Source organism: Globicephala melas, chromosome 14, assembly GCF_963455315.2.
Source record: "Globicephala melas chromosome 14, mGloMel1.2, whole genome shotgun sequence".
Classification (NCBI taxonomy): domain Eukaryota; kingdom Metazoa; phylum Chordata; class Mammalia; order Artiodactyla; family Delphinidae; genus Globicephala; species Globicephala melas.
Window position 1 is genome coordinate 69,345,086 of NC_083327.1, and position 20,240 is coordinate 69,365,325.

Below are 20,240 nucleotides of genomic sequence, written 5' to 3' on the forward strand. Positions count from 1 at the left end.
TGAAGGATAATGTTTCAAGTCTCAAAGAAAGTAAACTTATTGGGATATCTCTTTACCCTGAGTGAGATCTTATGTTGTTCTTTGAAAAATCTGTGACTGGAAAGTTTTGTTAATGCCAGTGACAAGCAGCTAATGGCACAACATCTGCTTTGATTTTCTCTGACACACCCTTGAGCTTTCCATCCTCACTTCTCTGTGGTGGCCTCACCTTTGACTTTCTTTTGTCCTGTAACTGCCAGTTTTGATCAGCTAATGAGAGCGATAAGGAAAAAACAATTTAGCTCAGCCAAATGCCTCTTTTGACAAATAAGGAAACACAGTTTGTTCTTCTGGATTTCAGACTAAACTAACAACATTTAAAAAAAATCCTGTACACAGATGTCATTTTTAATGCTTTTATTTAGCAAAAGTTCCAGGTGATTTTGAAATACATTGGACATTCCATTCACTGGGGATGAGAAGTTTTTCCAAAACATTTTCAATAGCCCTAAACTGATTTTGTCTATCAAAGCAAAAAAGGGGAAAATCCACCCCAAAAAAGTCTTTCTATGGTGGAGGTTACGTAGCTGGACTTCGTAGACATTCAAGAAACTCTCACACACACACATTTATGTAATTAGTTAGAAATATTCCATTTTTAAGATTAAATTTTACATAACACATTATGACTATGGGTTACTCGAATACCATAGTTATTTCTACTTATTTTTAGCAAGAGAACTAGACTTCACATTACTTAATCCTGGCTTATAAATCTGACTTTGTAAAACTGTAGGATACACGTGTACTGTCTAGCCTTCTCTGCCCAAATTAAATGCCATCGCCTTTGAGTCCCAGTTATAAGATGCCTCTCCCTCCTCTGAACTCCACTGGGACTTACCTTCCGTCCTGCTTTTCCCCATACTTCCTAAATCAGAGTCTCTCATATCTATCAATAAATGTTTATGGAAGAAAAGGAGGAGGAGAAAAATAAATAAGCATTTTAGTTTAACAGAAAAAGTATCGGCTTTGAGTCAGACAAACCTAGTTTTGTATCTTATTTCATCTGTTTATTCACCATGTGATAGAGGACAGTTGATTTAATCTCTCTGAGTCTTAGTTTCCTCATCTATATGATGGAGAAAATAAAATCTCCCTCATAAGGTACTGTGAAGATTACATTAAATAAGATTTAAAGCATCTAGCACATGAGAAGTACCCAATAAAAGTTACTTCCCCTTCCGCATTCCAGCAAGTCATTACTAGTTCAACCCTGCAGTGCACCTGGTTGAACACAGGGCTTTTTCTAGGCTATGAGCTTTTTGAAGACAACATCTTATTAATCTTTATATTTCCTATAGAACCCAGGATAGTGAGTTGCATAGTCTGGAGGCACAGTAACTGTGTTTTGTATTAAACTGAGGGATAACGCCTATGTTATCACTCCTAAACTGTGGATCCCTCCTAAACTGTGGAACAATTGTCTGTGGACTTTGGCACTTGGGGCTCTTTTGGGAATACAGCTCCTCTTGTGAGCTATGTATGGCTCAGGCCACTCTGGCCTTGAGACAGCCCCCATGGTTTAAATTAGGATAACTACTTTCCTGAATTCTATGGCAACTGATCAGAACGCTGTTCCATTTCTTACTGTAAAAACTGCTGCAAAAAAATCGACCTTCCTCTGACAGAGACTGACCTTTGTGCTGGCAAAACCACAGGTTGTGTTGAAAAAGCACTGAGTCAAATAAACCCGGTGATAAACTCCAGCTTGTCCCTCACCAGCCATGAGACCTTGGGCACGCTCCCTCTGCTTCCGGAGCCTCAGCTAAAACAAATAGAGGTAATAATGCTACTGAGGCTGTCACACAGGGCTGTGGGTAGAGAAGGAAGGCGAGGCCTTGGAACACATGTTAACAACCATGAAGCAGAATGCAAAAAAAAAAAAAGTCTAGAAAGTCATCACTTTGGGTCATACGAGGCTCTTACTTTATCATAGCCTAGGCTCCCGCCCACACTTATTCCCTTCTTTGGTCAAATGACCAACTCTTTTACTTTATAATTCCATCTCAGTTCAGCAGAAAAGCTGAGCGTGTATGTACGTGTGTGTGTGTGTGCATGTGTGTGTTTGTGTGTGCATGGACACACACAGTGATGCCATCTACGTAACTCCCAACCTTTTCTTCCGCAAGCCAAGTCACAACGCAACAAGCAAGGGCAGTCGTGCATTCACAGTACCGCAAGGCAGCCACCATGCTGCAGGGGCCGCGCCGCCTGCAGGCACGGAACTGCACCCATTCACTTTCTGTCTGATGCCAGAACCACACTGCACAGTCCAGCTGCTTGTGGACTTTTCTTGTGTGTCAATTACAGCTTCTTTTGTAAAATATTCCAAAAAAGATACAGCTCAACCAGAGCGTAACCAAAAGTCAATGCCAGACTAAAGAAGGCAGGTCAGGGGAGAAGCCGAGACTCGTCTTTGCAGTTGAGGAAGATTCTTGGTTTCTAGGTCATTTACAAGCATCACTCCAGGCTTCGTCAGGAAACCGGGAGGGAGGGGAGGCAGATCCATCACCTATACATCGCATATAGAAGACCGGACCTTCCCAAATTTCTGATAAAAGTCCTCCTCTGCCCGGGCCAAGGCGTCTTCATCAATGTACACAGCCGGCCTTTTGGCCACGAGGAAGTACTGCACCTTCCTGCGATTCCAGCCCAGCACGTACTGGAGCCAGCCGCAGATGGCGGCGGTGGAGCGGCCCACCCCGGCGTTGCAGTGCACGTACACGGTGTGTCCGTTCTCAAGCAGCGCGTGGAGGAGACACACCGCCTGTGGCAGCATCTGGACGCGGCCTGGGATTGAGAGAGCACAGCACAGACCAGTGAGAAGTGAACCCCGTGTTGCCGCTAACAGTCACTCCTCCAGCGCACGGAGAAATCACAGTGTTCTGCCGGGAGAGGCGGGGATGTCGGAGCTTGCTTCACTCCTTTGTTTTGAAAGAAAAGGTGAGACAATACCAAAACCTGCTAGTTATAAAGTGGAAAGAGCAGCCAGAGGCAATAGGTCAGCTCTGAGTCTTCACTTGATTTTCCTTTGAAGGACGTCTGCATCCGTGCAAATCTCCCTTCAAAGATAATTTCACTACCGCCTATCCTCAGAAGAATGGATTTTTACATTCATCAGAATGGTCTGTACAGATTGGGCAGAGGTTTAAAGGATTTCAAAGAGAAGCTCATAGGTCCTGTCACCTGAATTTCCTTTAATCCAAAAGGATCTTCCAGGTAAATCCAAAACAGAGTCAGTCCATATTGGTTAAAGGAGTCAATCTGACTCTTTCAACATAGGCTAATTTTAATTTGTCCAATGAAATGGCTAACTTATTAACTGATACATGTGGGATAGCCAGTCATTCATGCATTCCCTCACGATGCAGTGTGTATTAAAACGGATTCAGGGCTTCCCTGGTGGCGCAGTGGTTGAGAGTCCGCCTGCCGATGCAGGGGACACGGGTTCGTGCCCCGGTGCGGGAAGATCCCACATGCCGCGGAGCGGCTGGGCCCGTGAGCCATGGCCGCTGAGCCTGCGCGTCCAGAGCCTGTGCTCCACAACGGGAGAGGCCACAACAGTGAGAGGCCCGCGTACCATAAATAAAACCAAACCAAACAAACAAAAAAACTGATTCAATTTCTCCTTTACTGTGCAATTATGATTATAGGTGTTGCTGCTCTATGGCTACTATTTTGATGATTAGAGGATCCAATGTCTTCCCCTCGTCACACTGAGACAGGATATACAATGCTCTGCTGAGGCTCGTTGGACTCAGGCCCTTTTCATCATCCTAGGGACAGAGAGCCCCCTAAAACCAGCAAACTCCTGGATGCCTGGAGTTTCTTCTGCTCACAGATTCTCAGAGCAAAATGAATTTAGTGGATTATTTTGGAGAGTGGAGGATGGTCATTATAAATTGCTTCAAGAAGCGATTAAAGAGGGAAACTATACAGAGTCCTGGATGAAAACTCTGTGTTATGACCTCACATTCTCCAGCTGCTCTAGTCCTCAACCACATGGAGACACCACAGTCCTGGGGTGATCTTCCGAGGGCCACAGAGAATGCCCTGTCCAGCCCTCACATTGCCATCCCGTTGGATGACGGCAGAGGTGGGAAAAACCCCTCCCTCAAATGGTTTCATGAGGCCTGGAATTCTCCCATGAGAGCTGCTCAAGTAAGTTTAGACTTTCCTTACATGTCCTTTTTTAAAATGCCTTGCAGGGACCAACACAACACATTGCAATCAGGCATCACCACCTTAGAAGGAGAAAGTTACCAAAATCCCACTGTGGCCTGAAGTCACCTCCCTGCTGGGGCAGCGGGTGGGAGGGGGCTAGCACTTAGCTTCAGGCTCAGCCTGCTCTGGGATCAGAGCGGGAGCTCTATATGGAAGCCAGATAATATTCTAGTTTCTCCTGGTGCTCTGCTGCTGCCTCTGACTAAGGGATCTGAAGGCCCCACGCGGCAGTTTAGAGATGCTTTTAACAGGAATGCTTGAGGCAGAGCACACTTTGAAGTTCCTGAAGCTCCATCTCTTGCCAGTACCTGTTGCCACACTTTCATGTTCCCTGCCTTGTCCTTGAAGGCATCTGAATTGGAGACACACCAGCTCCAAGCCTTGATTGATTTCTCAGAGTCCAAACTGAGCCATAAACTTTAATTGATCTATGCTTCTGCGCTTGGCTGCGGGGTGATCTGAGGTTAGAGCTAGGTGGGCCTGCCGTTCAGTCAGTTACCCATGGCCCTCTCCTAGAGGCAGTAAGTATCTCCGGAGATGTAACAAGGCAGAAGACACCATAGGTACCAGAGAGGTGTCTCGCTGTATGTCTCAGGGAAAGGACTGTTTATTTGGTCCACCATTTGAGTTGGGGGATCAGAGGCGGCAAAACCTCCAAGGTCTGTTTGAGTGGCCCTGCTGATGAGGGTGAGGCCTGTTCAAGGCACAGTTTTTGTTCCGCTGAGGGCATGTTAGAGGTTTACTTTAAGTGATGTTGTCCAGGAAGGGAACTACCAGTGACGGATCTGGGAAGCTTGGGTCACTCCTGCTTCTGCCACAGCTGGCATCCCTTTTCAAGTTCCCTGTTACGGCTGCCTCTCCAGTTACCATGTTCATTGCCAGGAAATAAACATAAACATTTTTAATATGGGTTTTCATCAAATGCCAAATACACAAGTAAACCACAGTGGACATTTGCAGGAGGAGCTGCTGCAGAGTCCCAGAGTCAATGCTCAGCTCTTGCAGCATCCGTGGAGCCAGCCTGCCCCGGCCACGTCTATATGGACCCATCAGGATCCCTTCCGCTGACCTTCACTCTGGCCAGAGGTTCCCCAAGGAAGGGTCTGCACCAAATGGCCGAAATGACCTAGTATCTCCCCCTCTCCTTTTTATCTGTAAAAGATTCTTCAACAGGTATGTACACAGCTTAGAAGTTGAAAAGGGATTTGTGTTAGTTTAAGGTTCAGTGAGCTCAGACACATAATCCTGGAATGTAATTGTCAGCTGCCACGTGGAAACTCCAGCAGGCTCCCAGTTTAAACACAGGTCTCACCCACCAGTGGTCTTCTCCTAGAATCACTCGGCCGTCCCACTTAAGAACTGTCAAACAATTATTTAAATAACATAAAGAATGCATAAAGAGTAAAAAGGAGCACCGGAGAAGCAGTCAGTCTAGGGGGCCCACCCCTCTCAGCCTGGCTTCAGCTGGAGCCCTCCTTTACTTTGACCCTGTTTTGATTGATGACAGCTAACATGTACTAAGCCTTTTCTACCTGCCAAGTGCTGATCTAAGCACTCTGTGTGCAATAGCTCCTTTATGGCTACCTCTCAACAGCTATGAGGTTGGTACTATTATTATCCTCAGTTATATCTGAGATTTGCCCAAGGTTATTCCCTAATGGCCACCTCCAACCCAGCCATCCAGATTCTAAAGCCTCTGGTTTTATCCTCTGTACTACTGTCCTTCCCTAACCTACCTGGTCAGTGGCACTTGCTAGCCACTATGCTGTCAATCTGAATTTTCAGTCAGTCCCTGCCTCCCCACTTACTTGGTCATGCTGCGGCTCTCACTCCTGTGGGACAGTAACACCCTCCGTGGGATTCAGCACCTCTGCCCCTACCCTAGAGGGGCCATCTGTGCCCTACAGGCGCACGTCCTTCTGCTTGAAAACCCATCCTAGGGAGGCTGAGCTAATACGTAACCCACCAAGGAATCACAAGACGGTCCCCAGGGTCAGGGCTCACACAGTAAAGCCAGCGTCAACCAGATCCCCTAATTTTTATGTTTCATATATTTAGGCTCCATATAGAATTTAATTTGATAAAATGTTTCCATTTTTAAAAACAATAACACCCCAAGGCAAAAGAGAACCACTGATTTTTTAATGTGAAATATTCCAAATTTTAAGCGTTGGCAACTAAGTTGAAAATTTTAAAGCCTGTGCAGGTCCAACAAAACACTCTACCATCTGTGATTCTTACTTTGGAATTTAAAACAGGCCTTGACTCTCCACAGATGCTCAATAAACACTCATTAAATACATGAATTAAAACAATGTAAAAAATCCCATTAATACCGATTTGATCTGAGACAGTCCGAGACCCCTCTTATCTAAATTTCTGGTCCACATCTCCTCCAGGCTAATCCAACTCTGGAATGATTAATAGCTACCTGAAAACATGCAATGAGCAAGCAAGCACAGGTGAGAAAGGGGACAAGGGCATGGTGGGGCAGCCTGAGGCATGGGGGGGCCTGAAATAAGTGGGAGTGGGGGGTCCCTTAAGATATCTGAGGTTGACCTAAGTCTGACCCTGAAAGAAATCATTCCTGGCACAACTTTCAGCCTTCCAACACACACACACACACACACACACACAGACACACACACACACACGTCTTTCCTTTCTTAATCCAGAGGCAGATTTATGGCTGAATATATTACTATTTTATTTGAGCATATCTTCTTTTCCTTAATATTGATAAGGTCTATGTTATCTGTAACGCCCTTTGGTAGAAACTGAAGAACTTGGCACTAATATTATAGTCCCAACTTTGGAATTTTGAAAGCACGTTCATATCAATTATTTTATTCTATTGTTATAACCGTGTAAGTCTGCAATTATTCTTCCCCATTTTCCAAGTGCAGGAACAAGCCTGCCCGTATCACACGATGGTGGTAAGGCTCAAGCCCGGGCGGTGAGGCTCCAAGGCCAGTGTCTCCGCCTCGTGGCAGCACTGAATTTAGCGTGCTGAGTCAGAGGAAGAACTAAGACTGTGACCACAGATGGGTGGCTCTGGGGAGCATGTTAACCCATTTGGGAGACAAGGGTAAACCATTTGTTATAAACCGCACTGCGCTTACAGAGGTCAAAACCCAATCTGAGTACTTCCCGTGTGAAGGAAAACTGACTTTTAATGAACAGATTTTATGTTTTCAGGTGAGTGCTAGATTTGGGAGCTTTTTGTTCCTCAGGTGAAAGACACAAATCAAAATAAAATAAAAGAAAAAGAAAAGAAAAAACCTCAACAGCCCCAGTCCCACTGCATAGGACAAAAAGTACAAGAGAAAGAATCGATGGCACAGTTGACTGTACCAGGTCTGTGACGACCAGTGGTGACAGTCAGGCCTAACAGACTGTCTTCTTTCTCAGACTTTATCTGACAGCATTATGCTGCGGCTCAAAACACTTCCAGATGGATTTTTCTCTAGAGTTCTAAAAATATTCAGCTGAATTAATCTGTGTGTTCATGGTGCTAATGCTGTGAGCCACAGAGATTGATCTATTGGTCAGAAGTTCCTCGGTACTCAGGAGTGTCGTTAACTCTTTGATTACTCCCCCGGGTTATGCTGAACCAAAGAAACCCTTTATTTAGTCTTGGGGTTTGGCCTTTTTCAAGTGGGAGCTTTCATTTTGCTGCCATTTCATGTTTCCAAAGCGCCTCAGGGTGGAAGACGCTCCGTTGTATGACTGGGTCCTGGTGACTCTGTAACCCCCCCACCCCCCCCACCCCACCCCCGACAAAGGTTTTAATACCATTACAGTGGGTCTTTGGAGGTAGAATTTTCCATCAGGCTTCTGTATATTCCCAAACTATCAAGCAAATTGCCTATCAGTCAGCAGGGTTTTGGAGAATCAGTGCATGGGGTGGAGCAGGCTATATTCATCTCAGCTTCTCTGAGCCTCGTCTCACATCCTACTCCAACAGGATAACAATGCTCTAAGATGACAACCAAAGAAGCCAAAATCAAAACACTCCCAAGAAGCTACAGGCACACTGTCCTAACGACCTTCTCCATTTTGAAACCAGAGAAACAAACTGGACAGGGCAAATATGACCTAGATTCGACCAGGGCTCTTCTGTGCAAATAAGGTGGGTTTTTTTTTTTTTTTTTTAATTCCTTGAAAAAAGACAGAGCTCTTGCAGCTGAATCAAGCTCCTTTGGATCGGCATTAATTACCAAGAAGAGTAACCAAACTATCTCCTCCTTCAGGAAGAAAAATTATACATCCCCGGTGACAGTTCAGTTCAGACAGACCCACAAAGGGGTCTAGCCCGGACAGGAGGACCATAAAGATTCATTAAGAGCCAAGATGGCCAAGGTCCTGGGACACTCTGGGGTGACAAGCTACCTCCCTGGAAACTCGTGACTTTGTCTAACTCCAGCTGACGATGTACGTGACAGACTGAAAGTGCGGGTGGTGGTCTGCAGAAAGTGCATGAAGAGTCCACGTGAGCATGTAGAGAAGCTTCATCATATGGTGTCAGGAGCAATGTTCTGAGCCTGACTGCCTGGGTTGAAATCCAGGCTGTGTCTCTGCTATGTGACATAGGCCAGGTTACTTAACTTTTTTGTACCTCATTCTCTTCCTCTGCAAAATGCAGATAACTGCAACATCTGCCTGGACTCTTGTCTTGAGAATTAAATGAGTTAATGTATGAAATTACTGAGAAGAGTGTTTGATACATAATGTACTTTGCGGGGAAGAGGGCTGATGATAGAGACGCTTCCTCCCTGGCCATCACTGTCTTCCTTCTTTCCCCCAGAATAGCAGTTCACCAAACTCCCTCAGCCTGCACCAGTCCATAGCTCTCTGCTGCCCCCTGCTGACATCTGGTTGATATGATTCGTGTAACTTGTTCTTTTGGCTCCACTCCTTTCTACAACAAGAACTCTCCTCCACAGCCAGGCTGAAATACAGATCGTTCCTCTAAAATACCATGCCTCTGGGCCTTGGTTGTTTCTTCCACCTGGCATGCTCTTTCTCCCTCTAACTGGACCTGCCACGCCCACCTCAAATCCCAGGATACTCATGTAGCCTCCCTGCGCTCTACCGTAAAAGAGCTCCTCCCACGCTATAACCCTCCTAGTGCGCAGGGCTCATCTCTCTCATCACATTCTTCTTTCTACTATAATTAGTTTTGAACTTGCCTTACTGCCTCTTACCATGAGATCAAAAGTGTGCCTTGGGCTTCCTTGGTGGCGCAGTGGTTAAGAATACGCCTGCCACTGCAGGAGACAAGGGTTTGAGCCCTGGTCCGGGAAGATCCCACATGCCGCGGAGCAGCTAAGCCCATGAGCCACAACTACTGAGACCACGTGCCACAACTATTGAAGCCCGGGCGCCTAGAGCCTGTGCTCTGCAACAAGAGAAGCCACCGCGATGAGAAGCCCACGTGCCGCAACGAAGAGTAGCCCCCGCTCGCCGCAACTAGAGAAAGCCCGTGTGCAGCAACGAAGACCCAACACAGCCAAAAAAAAAAAAAAAAAAAGTGTGCCTATTTATCTCTGTTTCCCTGGCAGCAGCCATGTCACACCCTACTTCCCTCTTCACAAAGACATGCTCAGCCAGTGTTTGTGCAGTAAATGAAGCGTCACTATTGCCACCCTGCCCCGAGCTGCGTTCTCCCTCGTTATCTCTCGCCTTACCTACTGCAGTCGTCTCCTAACTGGCGTCCCCAGATCAGCTGGGGCCCACTCCGACATTCTCTACACTGCAAATGAAGGGCACTTTTAGAGGGGAAAAAAAAAGTTAACTTGACATCTCCCAGCCTCCCACCCTTTGAACTGCTTCTCACTGCTTTAGGATAGCATCTAAAGTTTTTATTGTGCCCCAAATCCTGCAAGAAGACTCTGTTCCCTCCTTCCCAGCCCTGCAGCCAAACTGGCCTTCTTTCAGTTCCTCCAACACTCTGTGCTCTCCTGCAACGGGGATTCTTCCCAAGCTGCTCCCTCTGCCTGGAAGCCTCTTTCCCACCTCACCCGTGCCAACTCCCGCTTCAGATCTCAGCTCAAACACACCCGAAAAATCCTTCTCTGGCCCTTCTTCCTAGGTCTGATTTGCCTGCCTAGGCTCTCACAGCAATATCTATGTATCTTTCTAACCAAAAACTCGTCATAGCTTTACAACTCTATTTGGAGTCATTTGATTAACGCTTGTCTGCCCTATAAAACTAGAAGTTCCATGAGGACAGGAGTTGTGCCTGCTTTTCCTCACTGTTATATTCCCAACCACCAGCCTAGAGCCCCACACATAGTTGATACACAGTAAATACATGTTTAATGAATAAATAAATCGAAGGACCCATGTTAAACAGAATCTAAGCCAAGGTGTCAAAAGATATACATATTAAATATATTAAACCAAAAACCTTATATTTATTCCATATCTGTCACTCACGTTTAAGTCATTCAATTATAGACAGCAAGGTAGGTAGGTAGATAGGCAGACAGATAGACAGACAGACAGGCGAAAAACCAGCAAGGGCTTCTTTGAAACACATTCAACGAGGAGCCAGAAAGCTCCTTCTCATGCTTACCTTCAGTGCTCATATCCGGTGTCGGCATCCAGATGTAGGCCAGGCCTTCTTCCTTATACAGCTTAATCATAGTGTCAGGAGTCATGGGTTCTGGGTAGCGGTTACAGCCTGAGGAATTCTGTACAATATCCCATTCTGTCTGGAAGTTCATTACAGCCGTAATCCCCAGTTCATGCTTCAGTTTGATGGTTACATGTTCCACTTGGCGAGGGCAGCTACCCAGCCAGATATTTGGTAGAATTCTAATAAGAACACATGGAGTCAACTATTACTATTGTTGGTGTTATAGGAGCTGCATAAAACATGTAGTGTTAAAAGGCAATTAACCTTTAAAGCTGGAACAGGAAAAGCTGTATTAAGAATATGAGAACCAATATTATTAACAAAAGACTGAAATACTGGTGGCGGTGTTTTGGGGGAAACAAATGATTCAATTAACTAGAACGCCAGGAAATAAGCATTAGCAAACCAAATCTAGCAATATATTAAAGTACGTCCACCAAGTTATACCTATTCCAGGAATGTATATGTGGTTCAATATTAGGAAACCCATCAACATATTTCAAATACTAACAAATTAAATGTAAAACACCTATGATTAATTCTGGAAAATATGTGCTAAAATTCAGCATTCATTCCTGTTTAAAACTCTATACAAAAATTTTGAATAGCATGAGATTAACAGAAACTAATAATCAACAATCTTCTTTTAAATAAAATTAAAGTAAAGATGATTTCCATTAGTAACAACATTGTATGATTCACCTAATGCTACAATGTAAGAAGAGGAAATGTAACTCTGAAAAAGAGATTAAACTACAAAAGCTATGAAAAATATTAAAAGTATTAAGATATCTGGATGAAGAAAAATATAAAAAATCAAGCAACCATTCTCTGTACTACCATAGCCAGGTAGAAATAGAATAGGAGGACCAGGGAAAATTTCATTCAAAAATAACAACAAGGGCTTCCCTGGTAGTGCAGTGGTTGAGAGTCCGCCTGCCAATGCAGGCGACATGGGTTCGTGCCCCGGTCCGGAGGATCCCACATGCTGCGGAGCGGCTGGGCCCGTAAGCCATGGCCGCTGAGCCTGCGCGTCCGGAGCCTGTGCTCCGCAACGGGAGAGGCCACAACAGTGAGAGGCCTGCGTACCGCAAAAACAAAACAAAAAACAAAACAAACAAACAAAAAACAAAATTATAAAACATCTAGGAATACCTTTAACGAGAAAGCACTATAAAATTTTATTAGAGGACATTACGAAAACAACAACGAATAAATAGAGAGACATACTGTGATATTGTAATTTATAATAAGAAATATATATTTGCTCTTCATAACCATTTCCGGCACAGAGCTCCTAAAACCATTGAAATTTCCTAAGTGATGAGAGCTGTAACGTTGTCTTTTGTTAATGAGGTAACTTTTGGAATACACCCAAGCATGGAGGCTGGTTGCCAGGGGGTACCAACCTTGTGATTAGAGAGTTGGAATTTTCATCCCACCCCCGACCTCCTGGGAGGGAAGAGGGGCTGGAGGTTGAATCAGTCACCTTTGGCCAATGATTTTATTACCCATGCCTATGAAACGAAGCCTCCATAAAAACCCAAAAGAACAGGGTTTGCGGAGCCTCCAGGTTGGTGAACACATGGAACTGAGAGAGGGCCCTGCCCTTTTCCCCATGCTTCACCTAGGTGTCTCTTATATCTGACTGTCCCTGAGTTACATCCTTTTATAATAAACTGGTGATCTAGGAAGTAAAATGTTTATCTGAGTTCTGTGAGCTGCTCTAGAAAATTAATGAAACTCGAGTCTAAGGAGAGGTATGGGGAATCTCCAATCCGTAGCCAGTCAGAAACACGGGTAACAACCTGGGTTTGCGACTGGCTTCTGAAGGCAGGTTGGGCGCTGGGTCTTGTGTGACTGAACCCTTAACCTGTGGAATCTGATGCTGTCTGTAGGTAGGTAGTGTCAGAATTGCATTGAACTGCAGGACACCAAGCTGGTCTCTGGAGAATTGCTTGGATATGTGAGAACACTCCCTACCCCGTACATTGGAATTAGGTCCCAGAACCCAAAAGATATACCATGCTCTTTAGTTGCAAGACTTAAAATCCTAAAATGTAAGTATCTTAAAAATGTAAATATTTTCCAAATTAATATATAAATTGAACACATGTTATTATAATCTGTTGCATATGGTATATGTTGTCTTGTTCTGATTATTTCACATGAGTACATTCTCTCCAGAACTAATAGGTGAATAATCTGTTTCAAACCTTACTTGATTCATGTAACCTAGAACCTTACTAAGTTCATTACAGGGCGTTCAGACAATAGTCCTTAGATGACGGTGGCGGGCATCACGGATGCTCACCAGTGTTCCCAGGTATCCCCTTTCAAGCATGGAGGACTGAACTTCCTCTCCACCTCAAAGTTAGATATGGCCACATGACTTGCTTTTGTCGATAAAACGTAAGCTGAAGTGACCAGTGTGACTTCAGAGGGACATACTTAAGACCTTATGCGTGACCTTCCACTCCCTCTTTCCCTGCTGCGATGAGTATGAAGGAACATGTGGAGCTGAGCTTCTAGGAACTGAAGTCACCTGGATGGTAACCTAACTCAGGGAGGACAGCAGCCCGGAGAGCTAACAGCTCATTGTGTTAAGCCAATTCTGGCATTGTTTGTTACCACAGCCTAACTTGACTTGTTCTGACTAATATAAAGCCTAAATAAGCTAATTGCTTAAAGTCTCTAATAGGCAGGGAAGAAACAGAGCAGAGGGACTACGCTTTTATTTAGTTACTTTCATTTTAAGTTTAGAGCAGTCATTCTCAATTGGGAACAGTTTTGCTTCCCGAAGGATATCTGACAGTGATTATGGAGACATTTTTGATTGTCACACTGGGTGGTGCTACTGACGTCTAGTAGATTGAGACCAGAGATGTTGCTAAGCATCCTGCAATGCACTGGACAGCCCCACAACAAAGAATTATCTTCTCCAAAATGTCAATAAAGTGGAGATTAGGAAACCTTCATTTAGGGGAATAAAAGTGGACTAGAACTCTTTACTTTTTGTAGGAAGAAAAGGAATGTGGAGCTGGAGTAAGACCAACATACCTGACACAGAGTTTGTGGCTCATCAGCTACAATATTCTGATGATAATATGATTCCATGTCATATTTGGAAATATGTAAGTATGCATGTATGTGTGTATATGAAGAGAGATACAGAGAATGAAGCAAAAGCCTAATATTAGATAGCTGAACAGCAGGATAACATGTTAAGTGTGGCATAATGGAAAGGGCACTAAACACAAGCTAGAAAAACTAGGTTCAAATACCAATTTTAGCAGTATTTTTAAAAGCACTTGGTAATAACTGTCTGACCTTAGGCCAACCTACTTATCATCTCTGAGCCTTTGGTGTGCTCATCTTTAAAATGGATCTCAAAATAACTAATTCACAGGAATTTTGTAAGGAGTAAATACAATTAAGTAATGTATTTGAACAAGTCTGACACTAGTGGATACACAATAAATACCAGTGGAGTTTATGTCTAGTTATTATAATTTACCTATTTTAGTAATTTATTTGATATTGAAATGACTATTTATATAATTTTTCATTGTCCTATATATCCTTCATTTGAATGCGGCACAGCATAGACTATTCACCCTATTTTATAATATGAAATCCAGCTAGTTATTCTCCTTTGGTTGTTGTTGTTGTCACTGTGGATGTTAACATTAAGAAGCCAACTGACTAATCCTCAAATGTGGGTATTATTCATCCTCAATGAAAATATCTTACAAGAGCAAGCATCATCTTTCTAAAGCTTGAACCCTACTTACTCTCCAAGAGAGGATAAACCAATTTTTATTGCCACTTGGGTTCTAAGTATAATAGGTTACTAGGAATTTCCTTGTGGATATTAAGGATTATTATGGAAGCAATAAAAGGATACAATTTCAAACAAAGAGAAACCCAGGTGCTGTGAAGAAGGGCACAGGATCCAAAGTTTTTTTTTAAACTTTATTTCTGACTCCAAAGAATTCTCAGACACCCCATTGGGCCCAGTGAACTGAGAGAAAGACCACCAGCAGGGACACATTTAGAGTATCCCAGAGCTACGCTTGGCCAGGACACTGTTAGCTGAGTATTTGGTCTTTGCAGGAATGGAAACTTCACATCCCCTGGGTCGTTGCCCCTACACTCTGGCTGTTCAGTGAGAGTAGGAACCTTCCCCTGTGTAGATGTTCCATCCTTCCTTCCATTATTCCATAAAGATTCCTCCTGCAGCAACCTGCTGGATGCCTAGTAGGTAATAGTGTTGGGCTGCTTTACCTATACTTTGGGGTTTAACTGAGCGTAGTTGAGAACACTCAGCTGGAAGAAGAAGGAAGTGGACACCTCAGTTATACAACCTTCTGAACAACAGTGTACTTTTACTGTCCAAATCTTGAAGTGGACTGGTTACATATTAGAATGAATATTCATGACAGGTAAGCTAAATTCCAAATGTTATCCAGAGTTCTCTTGAGTACTGTACTCTTTGAGTGGGAGCACTTAGTATTCAACTAGTAAATAAATGCCAAAACAAAGTGGCTGGCATGCAAGATTTGCATATATACCAAAGAGTAGCTCATAGAGAGATATAAAGGGTAAATCAGGACATTTGACCCTATAAAATAAGAAATCAGAATCCAAAACCAGACTCAATATATAGATCACATTGTGTTGCTAAATAAAAAGGTGTTATTTTATCATCTCATTCAGCCCTGGCCTTCAAATGCATTTAAACTAGCCAGTAACCTTAAGAAACTCAGAACAAATCAAAGATAAATAGGCCCAGAGTTGGTACCCTAACATATATATTTCCCACATCAAGTTTCTAATGGAAATAAGCCCTTGAAATACACACCCACACATACTCACACACAAATAACACCAGTTTCTATACCAGATACTTCCAACTTTCACTTAACATAATTAATTCTTCCTCTAACAATGCTAGAAGTCAGAGTACATGTTCAAGAAATTAATATAAAATAATTCCTGATTTTTTTAGAGTAAGATGTTCTGAAACTAGGAGGCGGATAACTAAAGATAAATTCTGAAAACAAGCAGTGTAGTGAAGGATAGAGAATTGAAGTTGTAAAGTAAATTATACTGAACCATTACATGGGATATAGAGACAAAATACTGGACTTGTTGGAAACACACAGATCAATAGATTCTACTTAGACAGCTAAAGTGCCCTTTATATGCATCCTATTTCAGTTTGTTGTCTCTAATAGTAGGTGATACATTTCTAGTTACACGATACACTACAGTAATAAGATGCATGATGTCCTTTCTAAACAGTAATTAAACTTTTACTTCATTCAAAAGAGAATGATTTGACACCATTAAAAATCAATTTTTACTGATCTCATCTTAGTTTTAATCTTCTTTTAGTGTCAATGATACTTTAAATGATTTTTTAAATCAGGATTTTTTTGTAAAGGTGAGAAGAAATTTGTTGAAATATAAGATTTAGGGAATAAAAAATCTTCTGTAAAGGTAGTTTTAATGCAAGACATACCAAACTTCAAAGATACAATAACAGAATAAAAAGCAGAGCTTAGGGCTTCCCTGGTGGCGCAGTGGTTGAAAGTCCGCCTCCCGATGCAGGGGACATGGGTTCGTGCCCCGGTCCGGGAAGATTCCACATGCCGCAGAGCGGCTGGGCCCATGAGCCATGGCCACTGAGCCTGCACATCCGGAGCCTGTGCTCCGCAACGGGAGAGGCCACAACAGTGAGAGGCCTGTGTACCGCAAGCAAAAAAAAGAAGCAGAGCTTAAAATTATATTGTAAATGACATCATAAAACTTCCAGAGAACTATTTTATGAATAACTCACTATCAATCATGAATTACAGCAGAGATTTCTCGCAGCTCCACTATAGATTATTTGGAAAGGTCAAAGAGAAACCACTGTACCAAATGGGCATTGCCACTCAGTCAATGCAGAACAGAAGTTCCCAGATCTGGCTTTGCATTCAAGTCACATGCAGTGCTTTTATAAAAACTTCTATTACCAGGATCTACCCCAGAGATACTCATAAAGTGGCTCTAAAGGGAGGCCTCAGATTCTGTGAATTGATTCTTACTTTATTTTTTTTAGAAATTAACCATATTACATATATTACATATGTAGCTAGATTCCAGAACCACTAGCCTAGCAGATCCCAATAAACATCCAGAAGGAGCTGAGTATATAGATCTCAATACCTTTTAGTAGCGGTGAAAAATATGGAGATGAGAGGAGGTGGACTTGCTCAGCTCTACACATGGACATACAAAGTGAAGCCCTTACTTTCTCCAAAAATAGTTTCAAGACTGCAACTGATTCCTAGACAGAGAGTGAGGAATGGGAAACTCTGTTATAAGAGAGTAGTTGTGAGAACATGTGTCCTTATGTTTAATGCATATTATCTTCCAAAACATCAAAACTAAATCTCTTTCTGAGTCATGCCAAATACTTAACACAGTTATATCCACTAAGAATGTATTATTGTAGAAAAAAATTATTCACTTGGGTTTTGACTATTGCCACTATGATTCAACAAGATTGAATTTAAATAAAATCCATCCTAGTCATATCACAACTTGGCCAAAGACCAGGGGAAAGAAATAGATGGCTGACATTCTGGAAACTTACTTTCTTGGATTGCAAATCAAAATCAGTTTCATTCATTTGAGTGAATCTGGATTTGTGGTTCCAGGTAATCACATCGCAATACTACACCAATTGCTTCATTTGTCAGGCTAGGACCTACAGTACAACAGCTACTGAAGCATATGAATCAGAACTCACTTGCTCCATCTCAGCTGTCAGTCAAAGGAGGCCTCACTGGCAGTAATGAGTACATCAAGCAGAATGAGCACCCAAGCACTTTTCAAAAACATCACAGGGTACGGACAGGAGGAGGGAGCGTGGAAAAGACAAGAGATATCAGGAAAGGAGAAAGCTGAATAGACTCCACATCGCAGGTTCCATCCTTAATGGCCACAAGAAATGGCAGAATAACCTTTTCCTGAAGGTGAAAATTAGCATTATTTTTTGTCCACAGGAAAAAAATTAGGAAAACCACAGGAATGGTGGGATCAATGTATGAACATAGGCTTTTGTTTATTTCTTATCACACCAAGAGACCACAACTCTTGAATCGTAGCACCCTCTTCTTAGCCATACAAACACAGCACCATTTCAAAGACAGAGAAAATGGATTTTGCTGAGGTCCTTCACAAAATCCAGCTAAGAATTCAGGAACAAAAAGAGATTAGCACATTTCTTAAGATGGATAATTGTGCTGCATTTTACCTTATTTATTATTTTATGGGCAATTCGATGTGCAATTAAAATGTGATCTGGCTTTTAAATAATAGGTGAAGAAAATAAGTCTATTAGTGCCGTAATTTAGATCTCATTAGGGAGAAAGCAAGAGAAACATTAAAATCAACCTCTAGTAAGCTCCAAGCTTCATTAGCACATATAGCTCCTTCCACTGAAAATGTGTTCTCCGGTGTCAGGTGTTAAGTTATTAATGCCAAATTTCTACCCCAAAAGGGTGCTTATAACAGACTCCAGTTAAGGCTGAATAACTGCTCAAAGACAAATTCCAATTTAAAGAATGATGCTAATTAACTTCCTCAATAAAAAAGTTTTTGTATATTTTTTTAAAGATTTATTTATTTTTTTGGCTGCATCAGGTCTTAGTTGCAGCATGCGGGATCTTTCATTGTGGCATGCAGGCTCTTCATTGTGGCGTGTGGGCTTCTCTCTAGCTGTGGCGTCTGGGTTTTCTCTCTCTAATTGTGATGCATGGGTTCCAGAGCGCGTGGGCTCCGTAGTTTGCAGCACGCGGGCTCGCTAGTCGAGGTGTGCGAGCTCAGTAGTTGTGGCATGCGGGCTTAGTTGACCTGCGGCATGTGGGATATTAGTCCCCAGACCAGGGATCAAACCTGCGTCCCCTGCATTATAAGGTGGATTCTTTACCACTGGACCACCAAGGAAGTCCCAATTAAAAAGTTTTATTATAGTTTGCTTATAGGTCATAGACTATAGTCTATATAGAGCATATGTGAATTTTTATAAGTGCAGTTAGTTTCTTAGATTTTTTGGATGTGCTGTGTAGTTTTTGGCCACATAAAGCAAATATTTTTGACATGTTCTTTTATTTTCTATATCATAAAATGCCATTTAAGTAAATTAATTATGAAGGTCTGTTATGGGTTGAATTGCATTTCCCCAAAATTCCTGTGTTGAAGTCCTAATCCCTTAAAATGTAACTTTATTCAGAGAAGGTTCTCTACAGAGATAATCAAGTTAAAATGAAGCCACTAGTGTAGGCTAATTCAATAGGAATGGTGTCCTTATAAGAAGGGAAAATTTGGACACAGACACATATGGAGAGAAGATGATGTGAAGATAAAAGGAATAAGATGTCAATCTCCAATGCAAGGAAAGAGGCAGATCCTTTCCTCACAGCCCTCAGAACAAATCAACCCTACAGACACATCGATCCCATACTTTTAGCATCCGGAACTGTGAGACAATGAATTTCTGCTGTTTAAGCCATCTGGTTGGTGGCACTTTTTTATGGCAGCCCCAGGAAATGAATATAAGGTGTAAAATTCAGACTTAAAATATATACAATTATCCAGACTCTTCAAATATCCATATATCAGGTGCACTTAAAGTTAAGCATTTGAATAGATATTTTTCACCTTTCATCCTGATGTTTGGAATTCTAAAAATGCAACTAACGTTTGATTGTGGTGCCAAATTGTTCTTTATACACAATACTACCCACACTCCTTCCTTTACTCAGGTCCTTCAATCCATCACCTGAGTACCTCCAATGTAGAGGAAGAGACCATCAGGCCCCTGGCTGGGCTATTTGTCTTTTTTCTTGCTCTAATAACTCAGTTCTAAAGTCCTGAGGTATCTATCAATAGTTTTGATAAATACAGTAGAGTCTTGGGCCCCTTTGCTTGGCTTTCAGGGAATGCGCCTCATTGGAGAATTACCTGAAATGTATAAGAGCACAGTCTCTCAGACTCATGATTTCTTCAGACTCTTAGTCCCATAGAGTTTGGTCTTCTTAGTTTTGCATATGTGTTGGCCTGAAATTTGGTTTATATGCCATATTGACAGATTGTACTGGTAAATACGGCAACTAGCACACTTCACTTTCTTAAAGTCAATCACAAGGTACCACAGACTAAGACAAATAACTAGGCTAGCAGCCTCAATTGGTTCCCTTGATACAAATTTCAACAAAATGTTCCATTAAAATACCCTCTTGGCATGTTAATTTTGTTTCCAATGCTGAGCATTCCTTGA

The 20,240-nt window shown here is 42.5% G+C and overlaps 1 protein-coding gene across 5 annotated transcripts in view; it reads right to left on the minus strand.

Moving 5' to 3' along the window:
• Positions 1-399: 399 nt before the first annotated feature.
• Positions 400-20,240, minus strand: part of EPM2A (EPM2A glucan phosphatase, laforin) — a 160,837-nt gene continuing 140,996 nt past the window's right edge. For all 5 annotated transcript variants that reach the window (XM_060283381.1, XM_060283382.1, XM_030853250.3 and 2 more), the window contains 2 exons: positions 10,844-11,085; positions 400-2,829 (listed from right to left, as the gene is read on the minus strand). In XM_060283381.1, coding sequence (XP_060139364.1) covers positions 2,552-2,829; positions 10,844-11,085 — 520 coding nt within the window. In that variant the 3' untranslated portion in view covers positions 400-2,551. The remainder of the gene's footprint in view (positions 2,830-10,843; positions 11,086-20,240) is intronic.